This window comes from Somniosus microcephalus, chromosome 1 (genome assembly GCF_052327205.1).
Source record: "Somniosus microcephalus isolate GS21.2 chromosome 1, FLI_Smic_1.0, whole genome shotgun sequence".
Classification (NCBI taxonomy): Eukaryota; Metazoa; Chordata; class Chondrichthyes; order Squaliformes; family Somniosidae; genus Somniosus; species Somniosus microcephalus.
In genome coordinates, this window is record NC_140987.1 from 142,662,697 (window position 1) to 142,683,222 (window position 20,526).

The window sequence follows — 20,526 nt, forward strand, 5'->3', positions numbered from 1 at the left end:
GGGCAAGAGAGGTTGATTGGCAGTGATTAATAATTATCACATCATTAAAAGGGTGCTTACACTATTAATTACTAGACTTAATTTTTTGTGGCGAGTTTAATTGGCAACTACTGTGCAAATACATCAACGTCATGAAAATCACTGGGAGTTTAAGGGCAAGATGTTGTTTTCACAAAACTAATGGTGGAGCGGTGCAAATCGACCAGCAATTTGTGGCAATTCGCAATTTGCGGGGTATCTCTTCCTTACCATGAGTTGCTCGCCGATTTGTACATTAATAATGACACGTCGTTATTTTTCCAGCAAATTCTGGGCCATTGTGCTACTGCTACTAGATATGTGTAACCAAACAGTATGTACATTTTTTTCATAAGGTCATGTATTATACAATTTTCAGTCTCTGTATGTCATTAATTATTGAATGTCATTATCACATCAAAATATCAGCAATGTTATGACTTCCATAATTTTAGCACATTTATCATTTTGGACACACACAGAAAATAAAGGAAAACCATTTAACAACAATGTTTGATTATAGTCAAATAACTTTTGTTTTGGTTTACCAACAGCATTAGCAGGGGGCAATCCCAAAGAGTTTTGTGTGAGTACTTTATAAAAAATGTTTAAAAAGAGCTAAGTTAGAATGTTAAAGAGGACATGTTCAATACAACTTACAGGAGATGACCATTTTAATGGTCTTTAGCCTTCATGGTTGACTATAGTAGAGAGTTCATACCTATTAAATATTATTTGCTGGTAGATTCACCAATGATGTAATGGAGAGCTACCATTGAGACATATAAACCAGGAATGATCAAAACAGCACCAAGCATAACAGGGGAAATACTGCTGCTAAGAGTATTAATATTTATTTATTATTGTAGCTACATTCCAAAAATGTATTTGCTGATTCCCTAGCCAAGCTATTCCAGGGCAGCTATTTCATTGGTATCTGCTGACAATATGGAAGATTGCTCAAGTATGCTCTTCCCACAAAAAGCAGGACGAATCTAATCTGGCCAATTATCACCTATTTGCATCCTCCCAATCATGAACAAAGTGATGGAAGGAGTCATCAATAGTGTCATTATACAACACCTACACACCAATAATCTACTCAACAATGATCAGTTTGGTTTCAGCCAGAATCACTGGGCTCCAAACCTCAATACAACCTTGAGGAGGATAGATGAGAGTAACTGGTTTTGATATCAAGAAAGCATTTGACCGACTAAGGCATCGAGGATCTTAGCAAAGTTGAGGTTAATGGGGGTGAGTGGGAAAGCCTGAGTCTTACCTGACACAAAGAAAGATGGTGGTCATTGTTCAAGACCAATCATTGCATCCCCAGGACATCACTGCAGGAGTTTATCAGGGCAATATCTTCAGACGCTTCATCAATGACCTTCCCTACATCATAGAGTCAGAAGTGGAGCTGTTTGCTAATGATTCTGTAGTGTTCAGATCCATACACAACTCCCCTGATAATGAAGCCGCCATGCCAGCCTACAGCAGGACCTAGATAACAATCTAGGCTTAGGCTGACAAGTGACAGGTAACATTGGAGCCACATAAGTGCCAGCTAATGACCATCTTCAGCAAGAAAAGGTCCAACCATATTCCCCTGAGCTTCAACCGCACTGCTGTTGCTGAGCCCCCACAATTAACCATTACCATCGGCCACCATCGACCAGAAGCTTAATTGGGCCAGCCATGTTAACAGCATGACTACAAGAGCAGGACAGAGGCTGGTACTCTGTGACAAGTAGCTCACCTTCTGTCCCCTCAGAGCCTTTCAACCATCTACAATAATCAAGTCTGGAATGTAAGGGAATACTCACTGGGTACAACTACAATAATATTCAAAAAGCACAACACCATCCAGGACAGAGCAATCTGTTTGATCGGTGGCCCTGCTTATGGATTGAATACCCACCCCCTTCCACTGGCATACGGTGGCTGTGTGTACTACCTACCCTGTAGAAACTCACCAATCTTACTTAAACAACACCTGCCAGTCCGTGACCACTACCTCCAAGTAGGACAAGAGCATAAAAATCATAGGAACACAATCATTGCCAGTCCCCCTCTGAATTTTACACCATCCTAACATGGACAGATATTGCTGTTCCTTCATCATCACTGGTTCAATGTCCTGGAACTCTGCACTTAAGACCATCATAGGAGCACCATTAGCACTGCAGTGGAAGGAGAATGCCCACATTCACAGGCTAACTAAAGATGAGTAGTAAATGGAGCTTTGCATTGTCTACATCCCGAGAAGGAACTAATAAAAAATTAACTTGTAAAGTACATTAAATTCCAATTCTAGTGGAATGTCTGCCAATTATATCAGAATTTGACCACAATGTTGTGGGATCGTTTCTGTGTCACTACCATCCTGTTTGCACATAAAAACGGTGGAAGCGGGACCAAAATGATGTGACTGGTGGAACTTACTGCCAAGTCGTCATGCACCCGATTTTTGAGTGGGGCTCGATTCTGGTGGCCGGAGCTCCGATTAGAAACAGGTAAATCGGGGTCAGAGGAGGCAGTTAATACCCCAATGCCATTTTAGGCCTGGCCCGCCTGAATACCACCAGTTGCTGCTCCTGCCCACCAACTATGGGCAGTACAAGTCAGGACGCACCCATTTCCAGTGATAGTTAAAGAAATCCTTTGCTGCAGTCAGGAAAAGCTGTAAGGAGTTTGGGCAACATTCTTATGGTCGTCGCTTATGGGTTTTGAGCCTTAATGGCTTTCAAATTTCATGTGTTTACTGCTGTAGATTTTGTACAAATGTTGCCTGCTACTGTAAAGTGATAATTCTTTTCATTCCCGATACCATTACTCTTCCTGTTTATATTGCTGCTGTAGGCCCTTCACATTCATGTTCCAAGACACTATGCTGTGCAATAGTAGGATACAATTTAAATTCTATGATTCCATACACAAAGAATTTCGGTTCTCAGCCATTTCAGGCTCCCCTTCAAGTAAAGAATGAAAGAAAATCAGAGTGTGATCATCCGAGCGACTTTAAAGTACCTCCTATCGTCCATTGGCAGGAAACTGGGAGTAGGTTGTCTGTAAGACAAAATTGTACATGACATACAGAGATGCAAAGGGGTGGACAAATATGAAGTTAAAATAAGGCAAATTTTTTTTTAAAGAAAACTCACTTTTGATCCTTAAACAGTTAAGTATAGCACCACATGAAAGAATAATATTTTTTGGACCTTGCTTTTGTTAGTTTACTGGACTTTTGTTCTGAATTCTAAAGATAAAATTGTGAGAAGTAATTTCCAAACATGTAATGATATATGTAAGTTTGGGCTATAAATTAAATTATCCTAATTAAAAGGTAGAATTCTGTTTACACTGAATAAAAAGTATAGATTTACTTAAGATTAGGTTACCACTACACTTAGTTTCTCTGATATTTGACCAGGCAGGAATTACAAGATGAACTGTAATTGAATTACTTCAATCCATTTTTTGACAGCTCACTTAAAGTTCTGTTTCACTGGCATTCATTCTCCATATAGAGATGAGAAAATGGGTAATGCCATTATGCCCACAGGTGCCTTTTTCTCCAACTAATTGCTAGGGCAACAAGTTGTGCTGCTACAGACATTGCATTTTGCTAGTTTTACTGAAACAAAAGGAGACATAGGCCCGAATTTTCCGATCGCAGACTTCCTGCGTGCGGAGGCCTCCGATCTGGAAAAAATCTACGCCCTTACCTGAGGTCTGGCCATTTCCGCTTCTGGGCCTCTCCACAAAGAAATGCGCAGGGCTCACGTATCCCAGGGGTGCATGCGGTTCGCAAGCGTCCCTGGGATCATGTGGGCCATGGGGAACCAATGGGAGAAGGAAATCTCCCTTCATGCTTTTGACAGGTAGATCTGTCAAAAGTATGAATGGGGATCACTCCAAAAACACATCAAAACATTAAATTATTTTTTTTTTATCACGTTTTTAAAATTAGTTAAAATTACATTAAATTAAATGTTTTAAACAAAAATTTAATTTTTTGAAAAAAAAATTAAAGTTTTTTACAGGGCTAAAAATATTTTTAAATTATAAATGAGTGGAAAAAAAACATTTTTTTAACTTTTTTAAACTCTTATGCTGGTAAAAGCAGGCCTTACGCCTGCTTTTACCAGGCATAAGATTTTTAAGGGATTTCAGCGGGCGGAGGTTCTGCAGAAAGCGGAACTCTCCACCCGCAGAGGCCCTTCTCCAGGGCAGGCGTCCGATCTGTCAAGAGGATTCTTGACAGATCGGAAATGCCGTTTTTCAGTGCATGCGCTTCACATGCCTGAAACTGCCATTTGCGAGGTCCCTACAGGTGTGTACACAGCTTGTACACACCCGTAGGAATCGGAAAATATGGGCCATTACTTTTGCCTTTCTTTCCATGTTACTCTTTGTATTTCTTGTGCATTGCATTAAGAACATAAGAAAGTATGGACTATTAAAAATGGGAAATGTTAGAAATGCATAGCTGGTCAGTCAGCAACTGAAAGAAAATTGTTTCAGCTTTTGTACCTTAGATCACCTTCATGAGCAAGTCCCAATTCCTAATACCTTTGTAAGTGTCTATCCTTGTCTTGAGATCTAGGTAGGCTTTTAGTAACGTGGCCAGAAAGCGAACAAGAAACCCTGTCAGGTAATTGTTTTTAGTTACTGTAATTTTTTTAAATTCATGGGATGCGGGAGACGTTGGCAAGGCTGGCATTTATTGCCCATCCTAGTTTCCCTGAGAAGATGGTTGTGGGTCTTCTTCTTGGACCACGTTAGCAGTTTGATACAACTGAATGTCTTGCTAGGCCACTTTAGAGGGCAGTTAAGAATTAACCATGTTGGTGTGGAACTGGAGTCACATATAGGCCTGACTGGTTAAGGATGGCAGGTTTCCTTCACTAAAGGACACTAGTGAACCAATTGGGTTTATATGACAATCTGAGAGCTAAATGGAGTTGAGATACAGATCAGCCAGGATCTAATTGAATAGTGAAACAAGCATGAGGTGCTGAATGGCCAAATCCTGTTCCTGTTCTAATGAGACAGCGAAATTTAATTTGGTTTTGCTAAAAGATAGCCAAATCACTTCCAAATAAGAATGTACTACTAGCATATCTTGTGAATCCAAAAATGATGTCTTATAAATTCAGACACATCCATTTTGGGTGTGTGGGGGGCACAGGGTACAATACTGAATGGCAAGGCCCAAAGTACCCCTGAAATTGGGCCTTGGGCCTCATTTCCATGGAGCCAGCAAGCTGCAGATAAAACAGACAGCTCGCCGATGAACTGTGATTGGAGACGCCCTCTGGTACATGAGCAAAGTGGGGGTGGGTGGGTGGCGACCAGGTCAGAAGGAGAGCAATCAGACCAGAAGGGGTGCAGTTGGGTCGGAAGGATGCTCCTGCTCCTCCTGGATCCATATTCAGGTAAGTTTGAAAAACTTACCCTGTTGATTGCTACCTAATAGGCGGTTCCTTTAAGGACTGCCTGTTAGGCGGCATATAGACCTGGTTTTCCTGAGTGCACCTAGCACTGGCACCCACCGACTGCCTTAGAGCAAACCAATCTTACAGTGGGGACCTCAAATAGGCATTAGGCCCCTTATTTGCATATGCAAAGGGCCTAATGCCTGTTTCAGGCACGGACATTGAACGCTAATTTTTTTGACTTTACCAATATGACAGGTAGTGCACTGCTGTCTCGCAATGAACATGTGTTTCCTGCCCGCCATATTGGAGGCTTAGGAGTAATGTTCTCTATTCTGCCCTCGCAACGCGATCCTATGCAGAGCTAGACAGATAGCGAACAACTTGATATCTTCCCATAAAATCACAAGGCTTGACTTTTCTTGTAACGCTTTATTGAAAGATTCTTATTGTAAAACTGAAATACAACACAGAAATGGAAGCACACATTAGTATACAAACGCATAACTGATATGTATACACAAATTTAGGTACGCCTGGGCAACACAGTACATTTGGCAACGAATATACATTTAGCAAACTGGAAGGCATTCTCTTTAAATTAGCCCTGTACATAGTGTATCAAATACAGCTACTAGTTAACCAGCTAGACAGAGAAAAGTTACAACTAAACATTTTCTACAACATACAGTGTACGCTAATCATCTATAGCATTCTAAAATACTTACAGACAAACAATTTCCAAGACTCAAGCATGGGGACAATACAACTGAGGAGCACCGTGGCGCAGGTCCCGTTCCGGCGGAGGCTCCACGAGGAATGAGCTCGCAGTCCCGTGGGGAGCGTGATGACCTCATCACGCTCGGGGTTGTGACGTCATCACGTTTGCCGGTCGTTGCGTCGCTGGCCGTTGGGGCCGAAGTCGGGAGCGGGAGCTGGAGGCCAGGCTGAGCCGGTGCTTGCCGTGGGAGCGGAAGATAGCGGCGCTCCCGGCGGCTGATCGATGCGGCCGAAGACGTTAGGCCGGGCTGTGCCGGCGGCCTTTCTGGAGGGCCGAGTCGGGCCGGCAGCCGCCTCACGCACGTCACGTCGTACGTGACGTGACGTCAGCACGCTAAGGCACGTCTTAAAGGGGCAATGGCCCTAAAAGGTAAGTTAAAGGGGCAACGGCCCTAACAGGTAAGTTATACATATATAAGTAGGTTATGTACATACAGTAAGGTTAAGTTAGAGGGAGAGACAGCACATTCTCTTTAAGCTTCATGACCGCATAGTGCTCTGCAGCTCCCACGTAGTCATCTCACCAGGTTTTAAATTGGAAAAACCATGCATGTGCGGTATTTTGAATGGGCTGCGCTCCCAAAAAAAATTAAAGGGAACATCGCTTAGGAGGCCATTTAGCGCTTGTGCAGCTGAATTTCTAGGCCTATTTCTTTCTAAGTATGTCAGCTTTAATTCTTTTCATCAACCACACCACTATTCATTTAATGTGTCTCTTGATTTGTCAATATGTCTGCGCCCTAAAATGTATCATTATATTCAGGCATTGAAAAGCTGAATGTAAGTGGCTAAGTGGATATATTTGTGACCATCACTTCAAGCTTTAATGTTACCAAGTGTAGAATATCTTAATGTTATTTACTGTAGAGTATCTTAAGTTTAACTACTGTACTGTTGTCTATTAAAATGTTGCCTAATTATAACAATGTTACTCACCTACACTGCTAAACTTTCATAAAATCTCAGTGTAACTGTTTTGCTTGTGAATTGTTGCCTTTAAGGTGGAAGTTGACAAGGCAGTAAAAGCAGCCAGGGAAGCTTTTCAGATTGGATCACCATGGCGCAGGATGGATGCTTCTGAAAGAGGAAGGCTTTTGAATAAACTTGCTGATTTGATGGAACGAGATCGTGTTATGCTAAGTGTGAGTTATATTTTACATTTCCATGAAGATTTCAACGTTACTTTAATGGTACGCTATTGTACTAAAAGTGCTGCTTAAAAATTCACACTTAACAAATAGCTAGAGCGTGACTTCTAGCACAACTTTCCCATTCATGTGTGTTGGAAATTATTTTAAGAGTATTTGTACAGTTACGACTGCTCTAAAACAATAGCTTTCTCTTAAAACTATGCAATTCCTTTTTACTACAGTTACCTTTACACATTAGAAATACCATTCTTAGTTTAAATCAAAAAATGGACAAATCATTTTTGAAAGGATTCTTTGTGGTAGTATTTTGAGCCAGAGAATCTGCGAGAAGGCTTTGCCAGCACAAATGCCAGGGAGTGCCCGCTGAGAACCTCCATTTCAAACCTGGCTGAAGTATCTAGGATTGGGGAGGTCCCTCCTTTCCATATTGTTATGCCACTATGGGTGCCCTTCAGAAAGTGGGGGGGAATGGGGAATTATATAATGCAGTACTGGGCAACCATTAGTTATTCACCCAGCAGGCCCAGCAGAGCAGACTGTTTTATTTTTCAAAGCCAATCGATCCCCTTCACAAGGCAACCGATTTCCTGTGGTGCCGATACTTTTTGCAGGGGCCCAAGCCAGGTCCCGAGGTGGGCCACAAATCTATCATGCCAAGGGCTGGTATGTCTCGTTGAGTCCAGCATACTAGCTGCTCAGCATAACCCAGGCTGTTGCTGCAGAATTCCTGGCGCCAGGTTTCTGCTGCTGGGCAGCAAACCGTGCGGGACTTCCCCTGCCTTGACGTTAATATTATGTTGTGGTGCCTATGACGGCAGTGACGGGGGGGGATGTTAAAATCGAGATCGATGAGTCTATAACTCATTGTTACTCATCCAGTGGAAAAAAAATCTCTCACTGTTTACCCTTTCAAAATATTTCATAGTTTTGAAAACCTTCATTAGATTCAACATAAAAAAAATCTTATCTGTTCCAGTAAAAAAAACAATTTTTCAAGACTTTCCACATAACTATTCCACTCATTCTTGGTACCATTTTAGTACATATTTGTTGTCTCCTTTCTGTGGCTCTAATATAGGATTACCAACACTAGTTGGATATTTTCCTGGAGGTTTCCTCATATGGCCTCCCGCCTCCAGTGACCTCACCCCCACCAATGGTCGAACAACAAGTCCATCCTCACAGGATACCACCTTCCCACGTTCATTGGAAAGTGAACAGGCTCTTCATTACCCGAGTGGCTGATTCTTGACTATCAGACAAACAGCCCTTTTCTCAGCTCCAATATTTTTGCAATTAGTAAACAAAAGTGTTCAAAGAAAATGAAAAATATGCACAATTTTTTTAATTAACCTTGATGTTTCTTCTGAGTTTCTCACAGTGGTGTCCTGGAGATGAATCTTTAATTCCTAGAGACTCCAGGACAATCCTGGAGGGTTGGCAACCCTATTCTACTATTCTATTGTATGGTGCCCATAACATGCAATGTAATTGTTCAACTGTAGCCTCAGCAAAGACCTGTATAAATTCAACATCACTTCCTTTTATATTCAGTGCCCCGTGTGAAAAACCTAGAATTGGATTTGCCTTATTAATGGCCTTTTCGATCTGTATTTCCACCTTTAAAGATCTACATATCTGCACTGCTGGGTTTCTCTGTTCACTCTTTTAAAAGACTTAGGGGGTGAAATTTGATTAAGCTCATCAACGGGCGCGGGGATCACAATGCACAATCTGCCCACGCCTGTTGAAAGGAGTTCAGGCAGCATGTAAAAAATTCAAGGGCAGTCACTCTCACCTCACCTCTGGAATTCAGCTCTTTTGTTCATGTTTGGACCAAGGCTGTAATGAGGTCTGGAGCCAAGTGGCCCTGGCGGAACCCAAACTGGGCATCGGTGAGCAGGTTATTGGTGAGTAAGTGCTGTTTGATAGCACTGTCGACGACACCTTCCGTTACTTTGCTGATGATTGAGAGTAGACTGATGGGGCGGTAATTAGCCAGATTTGATTTGTTCTGCTTTTTGTGGGCAGGACATACCAGGACAATTTTCCACATTGTCGGGTAAATGCCAGTGTTGTAGCTGTACTGGAACAACTTGGCTAGAGGTGCAGCTAGTCCTGGAGCACAAGTCTTCAGCCGGGATGTTGTCAGGGCCCATAGCCTTTGCTGTATCCAGTGCTCTCAGCCATTTCTTGATATCACATGGAGTAAATTGAATTGGCTGTAAAATAGCAAAATACTGCGAATGCTGGAAATCTGAAATAACAACAGAAAATGCTGGAAAGGCTGTAGACTGGCTTCTGGGATGGTGAGACCTTAGGAGGAGGCTGAGATGGATCATCCACTTGGCACTTCTGGCTGAAGATGGTTGCAAATGCTTCAGCCTTGTCTTTTGCACTCGCGTGCTGGGCTTTGCCATCATTGAGGATAGGGATGTTTATGACCCTCCTCCTCCCGCTAATTGTTTAATTGTCTACCACCATTCATGACTGGATGTGGCAGGTCTGCAGAGCTTTGATCTGATCCATTGGTTGTGGGATCGCTTAGCTCTGTCTATAGCATGCTGCTTCCGCTGCATTGTAGCTTCACCAGGTTGGCACCTTATTTTTAGGTATGCCTGGTGCTGCTCCTGGCATGCTCTTCTGAATCCCTCATTGACCCCTGGCTTGATGGTAAAGGTAGAGTGAGGGATATGCCGGGCCATGAGGTTACAGACTGTGGTGGAATACAATTCTGCTGCTGCTGATGGCCCACAGCGCCTCATGGATGCCCAGTTTTGAGTGGCTAGATCTGTTCTGAATCTATCCCATTTAGCCCAATGGTTGTGCCACACAACACGATGGAGGGTGTTCTCAGTGTGAAGATGGGACTTCATCTCCACAAGGACTGTGCGGTGGTCACTGCTACCAATAGTGTCATGGACAGATGCATCTACGACAGGTAGATTGGTGAGGATGAGGTCAAGTAGGTTTTTACCTCATGTTGGTTGTCTCACTACCTGCCACAGGCCCAGTCTGACACCTATGTCCTTCAGGACTCGGCTAGCTTGGTCAGTAGTAGTGCTACCGAGCAACTCGTGGTGATGGACATTGAAGTCCCCCACCCAGAGTACATTCTGTGCCCTTGCTACCCTCAGTGCTTCTTACAAGTGGTGTTCACATGGAGGAGTACTGATTAATCAGCTGAGGGAGGGTGGTAGGTGGTAATCAGAAGGAGGTTTCCTTGCCCATGCTTGACCTGAAGCCATGAGACTTCATGGGATCCGGAGTCAATGTTGAGGACTCCCAGGGTCACTCCCTCCTGACTGTATACCACTGTGCCACCACCCCTGGGACAGGACTTACTCAGGAATGGTGATGGAGGAGTCTGGGACATTGGCTGAAAGGTATGATTCTGTAAATATGATTATGTCAGGCTGTTGCTTGACTAGTCTGTGGGACAGCTCTCCCAATTTTTGCGCAAGTTCCATAGAAACATAGAAACATAGAAGATAGAAGCAGGAGTAGGCCATTCGGCCCCTCGAGCCTGCTCCGCCATTCAATGCGATCATGGCTGATCATTCAAATTCAGTACCCGGTCCCTGCTTTCTCCCAATACCCCTTGATCCCTTTAGCCTTAAGAAATATATCCAACTCCTTCTTGAATATATTTAATGAACTGGCCTCCACCGCCTTCTGTGGTAGAGAATTCCACAGGTTCACCACTCTCTGGATGAAGAAATTCCTCCTCATTTCTGTCCTAAATGGCCTACCCTTTATCCTTAGACTGTGTCCCCTGGCTCTGGACTCCCCGACCATCGGGAACATCCTTCCTGCATCTAGTCTGTCCAGTCCTGTCAGAATTTTATAAGTTTCAATGAGATCCCCTCTCATTCTTCTAAACTCCAGCGAGTACAAGCCCAATCGACCCAATACCTCCTCATACATCATTCCTGCCATCCCAGGTATCAGCCTGGTGAATCTTCGCTGAACTCCTTCCATGGCAAGAACATCCTTCCTCAGATAAGGCAACCAAAACTGCACACAATACTCAAGATGTGGCCTCACCAAGGCCCTGTACAACTGCAGCAAGACATCCTTGTTCCTGTACTCAAACCCTCTCGCTACGAAGGCCAACATACCATTTGCCTTTTTAACCGCCTGCTGCACCTGCATGCTTACCTTCAGCGACTGGTGCACAAGGACACCCAGGTCTCGTTGCACTTCCCCTTCTCCCAATCTATTGCCATTTAGGTAATAATCTGCCTTCCTGTTTTTGCCACCAAAGTGGATAACCTCACATTTATCCACGTTATATTGCATCTGCCATGTTTCTGCTCAATCACCCAACATGTCCAAATCATCCTGGAGTTTCTCAACATCCTCCTCACAGCACACACACCCACCCAGCTTTGTGTCGTCTGCAAATTTGGAGATATTACATCTAGTTCCCTTGTCTAGATCATTTATATATATTGTGAATAGCTGGGGTCCAAGGACCGATCCCTGTGGTACCCCACTAGTCACTGCCTGCCACTCGGAAAAAGACCCGTTTATTCCAACTCTTTGCTTTCTGTCTGCCAACCAGTTCTCTATCCAAGTCAATACCTTGCCCCCAAACCCAAGTGCCTTTACTTTACACGCTAATCTCTTATGCAGGACCTTATCGAAGGCCTTCTGAAAGTCCAGATACACCACATCCATTGGTTCTCCCTTAACTATTTTACCAGTTACATCCTCAAAAAATTCCAGTAGATTAGTCAAGCACGATTTATCTTTTGTAAATCCATGTTGACTTTGTCCGATCCTGTCACTGTTTTCCAAGTGTTCTGCTATTACATCTTTTATAATGGACTCTAGCATTTTCCCCACTACCGATGTCAGGCTTACCGGTCTGTAATTCCCCGTTTTCTCTCTACCACCTTTTTTGAATAGTAGGGTCACATTCGCTACCCTCCAATCCATGGGTACTGTTCCAGATTCCATCGAATGTTGGAAGATGATCAGCAATGCATCTACTATTTCTAGGGCCACTTCCTTAAGTACCCTAGGATGTAGATTATCAGGCCCTGGGGATTTATCGGCCTTCAATCCCATCAATTTCCCTAACACCATTTCCCTATAAATACTGATTTCTTTCAGTTCCTCCCTTTCACCAGACCCTATGTTCCCTGGCATCTCTAGGAGGTTATTTGTGTCCCCCTTTGTGAAGGCAGAACCAAAATATGTATTTAGTTGGTCGGCCATTTCTTTATTCCCCATTATAAATTCCCCTGATTCTGACTGCAAGGGACCTACGCTTGACTTCACCAATCTTTTTCTCTTCACATATCTATAAAAGCTTTTACAGTCAGTTTTTATGTTCACTGCAAGCTTACTCTCATATTCTATTTTCTCCTTCTTAATTAATCCCTTTGTCCTCCTTTGTTGACTTCTAAACTGCTCCCAACCCTCAGGATTATTGCTTTTTCTGGCCAATTTATATGTCCTCTCCTTGGATCTTATGCTATCCCTAATTTCCCTTGTTAGCCACGGTGGTCACCTTTTTTGTTTTATTTTTATGCCAAACTGGGATGAACAGTTCCCAGATGTTAATGAGGAGGACTTTGCAGGGTCGACTGGCCAGTGCCTAGGTTGATGCCGCGTGGTCCATCTGGTTTTATTCTTATTATTGTGTTTTGTATTGTTTGATCTGTTAGGCTATTTCAGATAGCAGTTAAGAGTCAACCACTTTGCACCCACTATGGCTTCCTCTTCTGCTTCCTCCTCTTCTTCCTCCTCCTCTTCCTCTTCCTCCTCCCTCTGCGAGCAGCTTGTCCCCTTTGCTGCCTCTGCTCTATCTCCCTGTCATTCTGCAGCATGAGGGAGAGTGCAAGTAAAGGCCCCATGACTGGGAGCAAATGGTGTAGTCAGCGGCCTTCCTTTAAGAGACAATGGCCTAGAAATTCAGTTGGTAGCGCCAGCGCTGAGCGCCTAAAGAGACCTAGAATTGGGGCGATACCCTATGTTGGGGCGTTCGCTATGAAGATAGCGACAACTCAGATATTGACTATACATTTAGTGCCTGCGCTAAGTGTTTGCGCGCGCCCGCGAGCGCAAGCAGATCATGATGTCATTTCAGTGTGCAACGCCTTCTAGGAGCGCCTGAGCGCATATTGGGTAGCGTCCGGAGCCTTAACGCCTAGTGCTATTAGTGACAGTTCGAGGGAGGGCTAGCAGGCCCTTCTCGGAGTGGGGGGGGCGCTATTTAAAGGGGACAGCTCTAGTGCAGAATCTTCAGCCACTTGGCCTGCTCATTGCGATCATTGCTGGATAGAGTTGGCGAGCTACTGTGGAGCGGAGTTTTGGGAATTTAGCTTTAGAGTACTTGAGACCTTCAAACCTGTCCGAAGCACTTGCAGCACTACACCTAAAAGCCTTTTGACCAACTGGCATCGGAATGGGAGCTTCTTTGGAGGGCGACAGCCTCATCGCCCAATACTGTGAAGGGGCAGAGAGACGGCGGGAGAGAGGGCCGGGATTGGCCAGAAGGAGGAGGGGCAATGGAAGTCGGCCAATCCGACGGGATGCTGCGAGGGTCTTTAGGCAGCAGGTGACAAGCCTTGACATGTCGGAGGAGCAGTGTTTGGGAAGGCTCCGATTCTGGAGGGACATTGTTACTGATCTGTGCCATCTGCTTGGTCAGGATCTGCAGCCGCGTGAACGGTGCAGAACCTCTCTGTCCGTGATCGCTAAACTGACTGATGGCCTCAATTTTTGTGCCAACGGATCCTTTCAGTCAGCCATTGGGGACATTGCGACTGTCGCTCAGGTTGCAGTCCACTGTTGCATCCGGCAAGTTACAGATGCCCTTTATAGGCGAAGGCGTCAATTCATGACCTTGCCTCTGACCCTGCACAAGCAGGCGGAGCGCGCGCAGGGTATCGCTTCTATTGCGGACTTCCCCATGCTGCAGGGGGCGACTGACAGCACACACATGGCTTTCAGTGCGCCATGCCATCATCCTTAGGACTTCCGCAACCGCAAGGGGTTCCACTCCCTCAACATGCAGCTGGTCTGTGACCACCGCCAAATCATCATGGCAGTCACCGCGCATTTCCCAGGGTGCAGCCACGATGCCTTTATCCTGCGGTTGACCTCAGTTTGTAACCTTTTTGAGGGGCTGGCTCGAAGATGAGGCTGGCTTACTGGGGACAAGGGCTATCCTCTCTGGCCATGGCTGATGACAACACTCCGTGTGGCCGACACCCCAGCAGAAGAGCTGATCAGCAGCGGCCATCAGGCGACCAGGCACAGTAAACAGCACACTATTGGTGTTCTCAAAAAGCATTTCCAATGTCTGGAACATTCGGGGGGATCCCTGCAGTACTCGCTGCAGCAAGTGGGACACATCATCGTCGTCTGCTGCATGATCCACAACTTGGCGAATCAACGCACCCACCAATTCCAGCTGTCCCTCAACGACCAGCAGAGCAGGCGGTGGAGGAGGAGGATGAGGAGGAGGAGGAGGAGGAAGAGCAGGCGGAGGAGGAGGATGAGGAGGAGGAGGAGGAGGAGGAGGAAGAGCAGGTGGAGGAGGAGGAGGAGGAGGAGGAGGAAGAGCAGGTGGAGGAGGAAGAGGAGGAGGAAGATGGAAGGGCTGCTGAAAGTGGAAGGGCCATACGTCAGAGGCTCATCAGGACTCGTTTCGAGACCCCTGTGGCGGAATGATGAGAGTGTTAACTCATGCGCACTTTGGATGTTTGACGGCCTCTGAATGCCAGCATCACTGAAAGTAGTCACGTGCACCATGCCACATTGAAACTTCTGTTTATTGGCACAAAAGTCTTTCATTACAGCAAAACAACGTAATGTCAACAGAAACCATAAGTTACTAAATAACTGTGAACTCTTCGGCAAAGCCGCAAAACTCAACAAACCTTCTGCAAATATAACAACACGTGAGGGTGTCCTTGAATTTGGACAAAGAAACGTCTCAGCACCTCCCTCTACAACTGGCCCCTTGAGGGAGAATGACTTCTCTTTCGCGCCTGGCCCCTTCCCTCCCTGCTGCTCCTACGTAATTGGACCCCAGTGGCGGGCTCAAGGCTGGGGGACACCTGCTGACTGTGTGGAAGCGCAGAAGCCCCTGAGGTATGGCCTGGCCGACCTCTGGGCTTGGAGGGTGCGGACGCAGGATGCTTGATGTGACCATGGCTGGAAGCAGTGTGCCCTGCAGGTGGTGGCAGCTGCAATGCAGACGTCCCAGCGCTGGCATGTGCAATGGTCTCCTGCCGAGAGAGGACACCTGCACCATGGTCGGACAACACACTGGCTATCTGAGGGGAGCGGCTCGGCTCATCCGCCACAATCGCATGCTCCACTGATTCCTGGCCTTGTATGGGACTGGAAGGGCCCGGGGTGATCCTAACTGATGCAGAGAGGGTGGCTGCAGTGAGAGATCGCGTTGCCTCAATTTGGGTGTGGAGGAGCCCAGCAAGTGACTGCGTGGCAACAGTGAGGACCTGTGTGCCAGGTGCCAGTGCTTCGGAGAAGCCCTGGACAGTTTTTCCCATTGCTTCGGACAAGGCAGGTGCCGACCGCTCCACTGCCTCGGACAAGCACTGGACAGACCTTTCCAGGGATTGTCCGAAGCCCTGAACAGTCCTTTCCATAGCCGACTCAAAGCCGTGGACAGTCCTCTCCATTGTTGGGCTGAAGCCCTGGATAGTCCTGTCCATTGTTGCCCCGAAGCCCTGGATAGACCTGTCCATTGTTGCCCCGAAGACCTGGAGAGTCCTGCCCATTGTTGCCCCAAAGCCCTGGAGAGTCCTCTCCATTGTTGCCCCGAAGTCCAACATACTCTTAGCCAATGAATCTATTGACTCAGGCATCTTCTCCACTGCAGCCATCAGCTCCGTGTGTCTGACCCGGGCCTGTTTGCTCATTTCAGCCAGGCGACGCACCTCATCTGCACTCTGTGCAGCAGTCATGATGACCTGCCTTGCCCTCCGGGGAGACGGTGGCCGAACTTGCCTATCCCCCTTGCGTTGCTGCATGCCGCTTGGTCCGGCAACTGGTTCATCCTCAGAGCCCCCCCCCTCCCCTCCAGGGGACTACTATCCCCAGTCTGTAGATGTGTCCGCTCCCCGGATTCTGCAGCGGCTGGTCCGGAGCCCTCCTGTTCCTCGCCTCCGGTGGCACTGGCACTGGCAGCTTCAGTGCGTTGAGCCCGAGTTGGTGCTGATTCATCTGAAAGTAGGGAGGTGGAAGAGTGGCTTTAGCAAAAGGACAGGTTTGCTGAAAGGCATGCCAGATTGCGGCAAGGCTCTGACATGGCTGCACACTGAGGATGCATGCTGGCGGGGGGACCAAGTGGAAGGCAACAGGTGAAAAAGGTGAGAGTCTTACCCTCGCTGTCGGAAATGGGGTCGGCAGATGCAGTGGTCACAGGACCAGACAGGCGTCCTCCAAGAATCTGGTGCACTCTCTCCTCCAGATCCGTGAGAGTGACCACTTGTGGAGGTCTGCCACCGGTTCGACGCTGCTCCTTTCGGATCGTCGCCAGCTTGGACTGCAGGGGAAAGAAAGGGAAGTTCTGTAACATGATGCCTTGAGAGATAATCTCATGCCCCCCATGGTGAAAGAGCCCTTACATGAGGCCTTGAGACATCTGTCCATGTGTGTGGCCAGAAAGGGCCATGGGTGCTTGCTGGCAGATGGCCATTGGGGCACCATTGCAACAGGGTGCCCGAAGTCAGCTGCAGATGGAGGGAATCAGAAGTTTGCTAAACCATCACTCACCCTAACGATCCGTGTGAGGTCGTTGAATTTCTTCCTGCACTGAACAGGGGTCCTGGTCGCCATGCTGCTGGAGTTGACCCTCACAGCAACCTCCCTCCAAGATCGTCGGTGAGCCTTCTGATTCGGCCTCTTGCCATTGTCCGGATACAGGACATCTCGACGGCACTCAACTGCAGCCACCAACTGGTCCAGAGCCTCAGTGCTGACGCGCTCTGCTCTCTGTCTAACCTTCTCCATGCTCAACAAGTTTCTAACGCCAGAGAAGGGCAAGCGCCGATTCTGAGGCCTACAGGGCATTGGGTGTTGAAGCTCAGGCTGACTGACCCACCCCTTTAAGAGCCGGCCGGCGCCTGGAAGTCTCGTGGTTTCCCATAATTGAGATCACCTGCGCTGCGCCCGTCCGTGTCGATATTGAGTAGCGCCTGAACTTTTGCGCCTTAGGAGCACCGTGCAATGGCTGAATTAGTGCCTCAATCCCCTTTGGGGGCGATGCAACCCAATATCTCGCCAGGCAGCGATAAGTTTCGTCTGGCTATAAACTTAGCGCACCGCCAGTTCTAGCGCCTCAAGCGGGGCTATACCCAATTTCTAGGCCAAAGTCTTGCAAACACCCAGCAGCGCTCCCTGCACGCTTTAACAACTTTTTAAATGTCTTACACCAAGCCACTGCTCAAATAAACTGCACAGGAATCAGTACAAAAGCAAAAATCAAAACTTACCTCAAGGTTGTGCTTGTCCTTTAAGTAGCGCTGGTGGGGACTTTGTCGTGCAGCTGAATGCATGTTCAGCTGTTCGTGTTTTGGAGAGGGCGTTGAATGGGGTGTTGATGTCCAAAATGGCAGGTCGTGTGTTAAATGAGCATTGCACACTGATTGATGTCACAATCTGACTAATTACCATTTTTCTAGCGAACACAGGCAAAGGCCACGCTGCCGACCTACCCAAAATGGTGGCTGCTGCGGGACACAATGGAAGTGGGCGGAAGCGAGGCAACCAACATTTTTTTTTTGCCAAACAATGCCTTAATTGCCAGTGCTAAGTTACCGAATTTCATGGCCCAACTATTTAGGGTATACTTCACTTCACTGTTCATTTCCCAAAATGCATTACCATGTAGGAATTAACAAATTCCTACGAATAACTGAGATCGACACCAGAGAACAATTAAACAGGTCTTTACTCAACAGAGATGCCACGAGGACTGCCTGGGCAGCCCCGTGGTTTGCGACGTGACGTCATCGCGTTTACCCGCGTTTTCCCACGCTCTTAAAGGGGCCACGCCCTGTACATGCAAACTCTATATACAAAACACAGTAATGCCTAACACAATGGTACAGGTTTAGGCTGGTGTTAGAACATCGTTAAAGAGAATTATATACAGTTAGCCAGAATCATTCAGTGGTTCTGCCACATGCACGCCCCCAGAATTCGCTTTAACGGACAAAGTCAAACGGTGAGGGGGTCTGACGAGCCTGTCAGAATGACTCCTGTACTCTCGAGGCAGAGGCTGCTGTTCGTCTGACGGTCTGGCGGGCGGTCGCACTTGGTCTGCCGTAACGACGATGGGTGGCCGACCCCGTCTCGGCGGTTGTGCTGTCTCGACGGGGCGGTCGAGGTCTAAATGTGCTGGCTTTAAGCGGTCGACCGAAATGTGGTCCGGTTTACCACCGACATCTACCATGAAGGTTTTGTCCCCTGCTTCCAACACATGGAAGGGACCGGTATATGGGGCCTTGAGCGGATCCCTATGTGCGTCATGGCAAATAAAAACGTATTCAGCCTCGTGAAGCTCCGTGGGAACGTGCGACCTCTGCAGCCCGTGGTGCGAAGTGGGCACCGGTGCGAAACATCTGGCCGCCTCTTGGTGACTAGCAAGCTGGGCAGACGCGGACCATGGCTCCGTCGATGTTGGTAGGAAGTCCCCCGGGACTTGCAGCGGCTGACCATACACAAGCTCCGCTGATGAAGAGTGAAGGTCTTCTTTGGGGGCCGTGCGAAGGCCCAACAGGACCCACGGAAGCTTGTCTGCCCATCCAGCTTCCTGGAGGCTGGCCCTCAGGGCGGCTTTCATTGACCAGTGGAAGCATTCACAGAGGCCATTCGCCTGTGGGTGGTAGGCTGTGGTGCGGTGCAATTTGACACCGAGTCCTTGGGCCACTGCATTCCAGAGTTTGGAGGAAAACTGCGGTCCCCTGTCTGACGAAATATCTGCGGGCACTCCGAAACGGGCGATCCAGGAGGAAATGAACGCCCTGGCCACGTCCGCCGAAGTAGTGGATGACAGAGGGACCGCCTCCGACCATCTGGTGGTGTGGTAACCATGGTCAGGATGTGTGAAAAACCATGGGAGGGTGGGAGTGGTCCTACCAGGTCCACATTGACATGGTCAAAACATCGCTCCGGAACTGTGAAGGTGGCCAACGGAGCTTTGATGTGGCGCTGTACCGTGGCCTTTTGGCAGACCACGCAGGTGTTGGCCCAGTCGCGGACATCTTTATGCATGCCATGCCATACAAATTTCGCTGACATCAGCTTCTGAGAGGCCTTCATTCCTGGGTGTGACAACCCATGTATGGTGTCGAACACTTTGCGGCGCTAGACGACCGGCACGACCGGGCGAGGATCCTGTACGGAGACGTCACACAACAGCGTGGTACCTGCCGAATGGAACTGGATGTCGGCCAACTGGAGGCCAGTGAGGGCCATTCTGTAAGCTTGGACTTCCGGGTCTGAGGCTTGGTCCGCTGCCATGAGGGCGTAGTCGATGCCCAAATTAACCGTATTGACGATCGCGCGGGAGAGGCAGTCTGCCACCAGGTTGTCCTTACCGGCCATGTGCTATATATCCGTGGTGAATTTGGATATGTAGTTCAGTTGACACTGCTGTTGGGCTGACCACAGTTCGGCGGTCTTGGCCATTGCAAAGATTAGCGGCTTATGGTCCACAAAGGCGGTGAAAGGAAGTCCTTCCAGTAGGAACCAAAAATGGCGGATGGCCAGAAAAAGGGCGAGCAACTCCCGGTTGAACGTGCTGTATGCTCTCTCGTTCTGCTGTAGTTGACGGCTGAAGAATGCCAATGGCTGCCATGTCCCATTCACCCACTGCTGTTGCACGGCACTGACTGCGTAGTCCGACGCGTCGGTGGTGAGGGCGATGGTGGCTCCTGGCAGCGGGTGCGTCAGGATAGTCACGTTGGCTAAGGCGCTTTTGGTGTCGGCGAACGCTCAGGCCATGTCATCCGTCCAGTCTACCGGGCTCTTCCAGTCTTGCCCTTGAGGGCCTCGTACAGGGGCTGCATGAGTAGTGCCGCCTTAGGCACGAAACGGTGGTAAAAGTTTACCATGCCTAGGAATTCCTGCAGGGCCTTTACGTT

General features: G+C 47.5%; 1 protein-coding gene across 1 annotated transcript in view; it reads left to right on the plus strand.

Moving 5' to 3' along the window:
- LOC147124388 (aldehyde dehydrogenase 1A1-like) overlaps positions 1-20,526 on the plus strand; it is a 173,633-nt gene that overhangs the window by 16,055 nt on the left and 137,052 nt on the right. Inside the window, exon 3 of the mRNA XM_085986329.1 lies at positions 7,241-7,381. Within this exon, the coding sequence (XP_085842455.1) occupies positions 7,241-7,381 (141 nt within the window). The remainder of the gene's footprint in view (positions 1-7,240; positions 7,382-20,526) is intronic.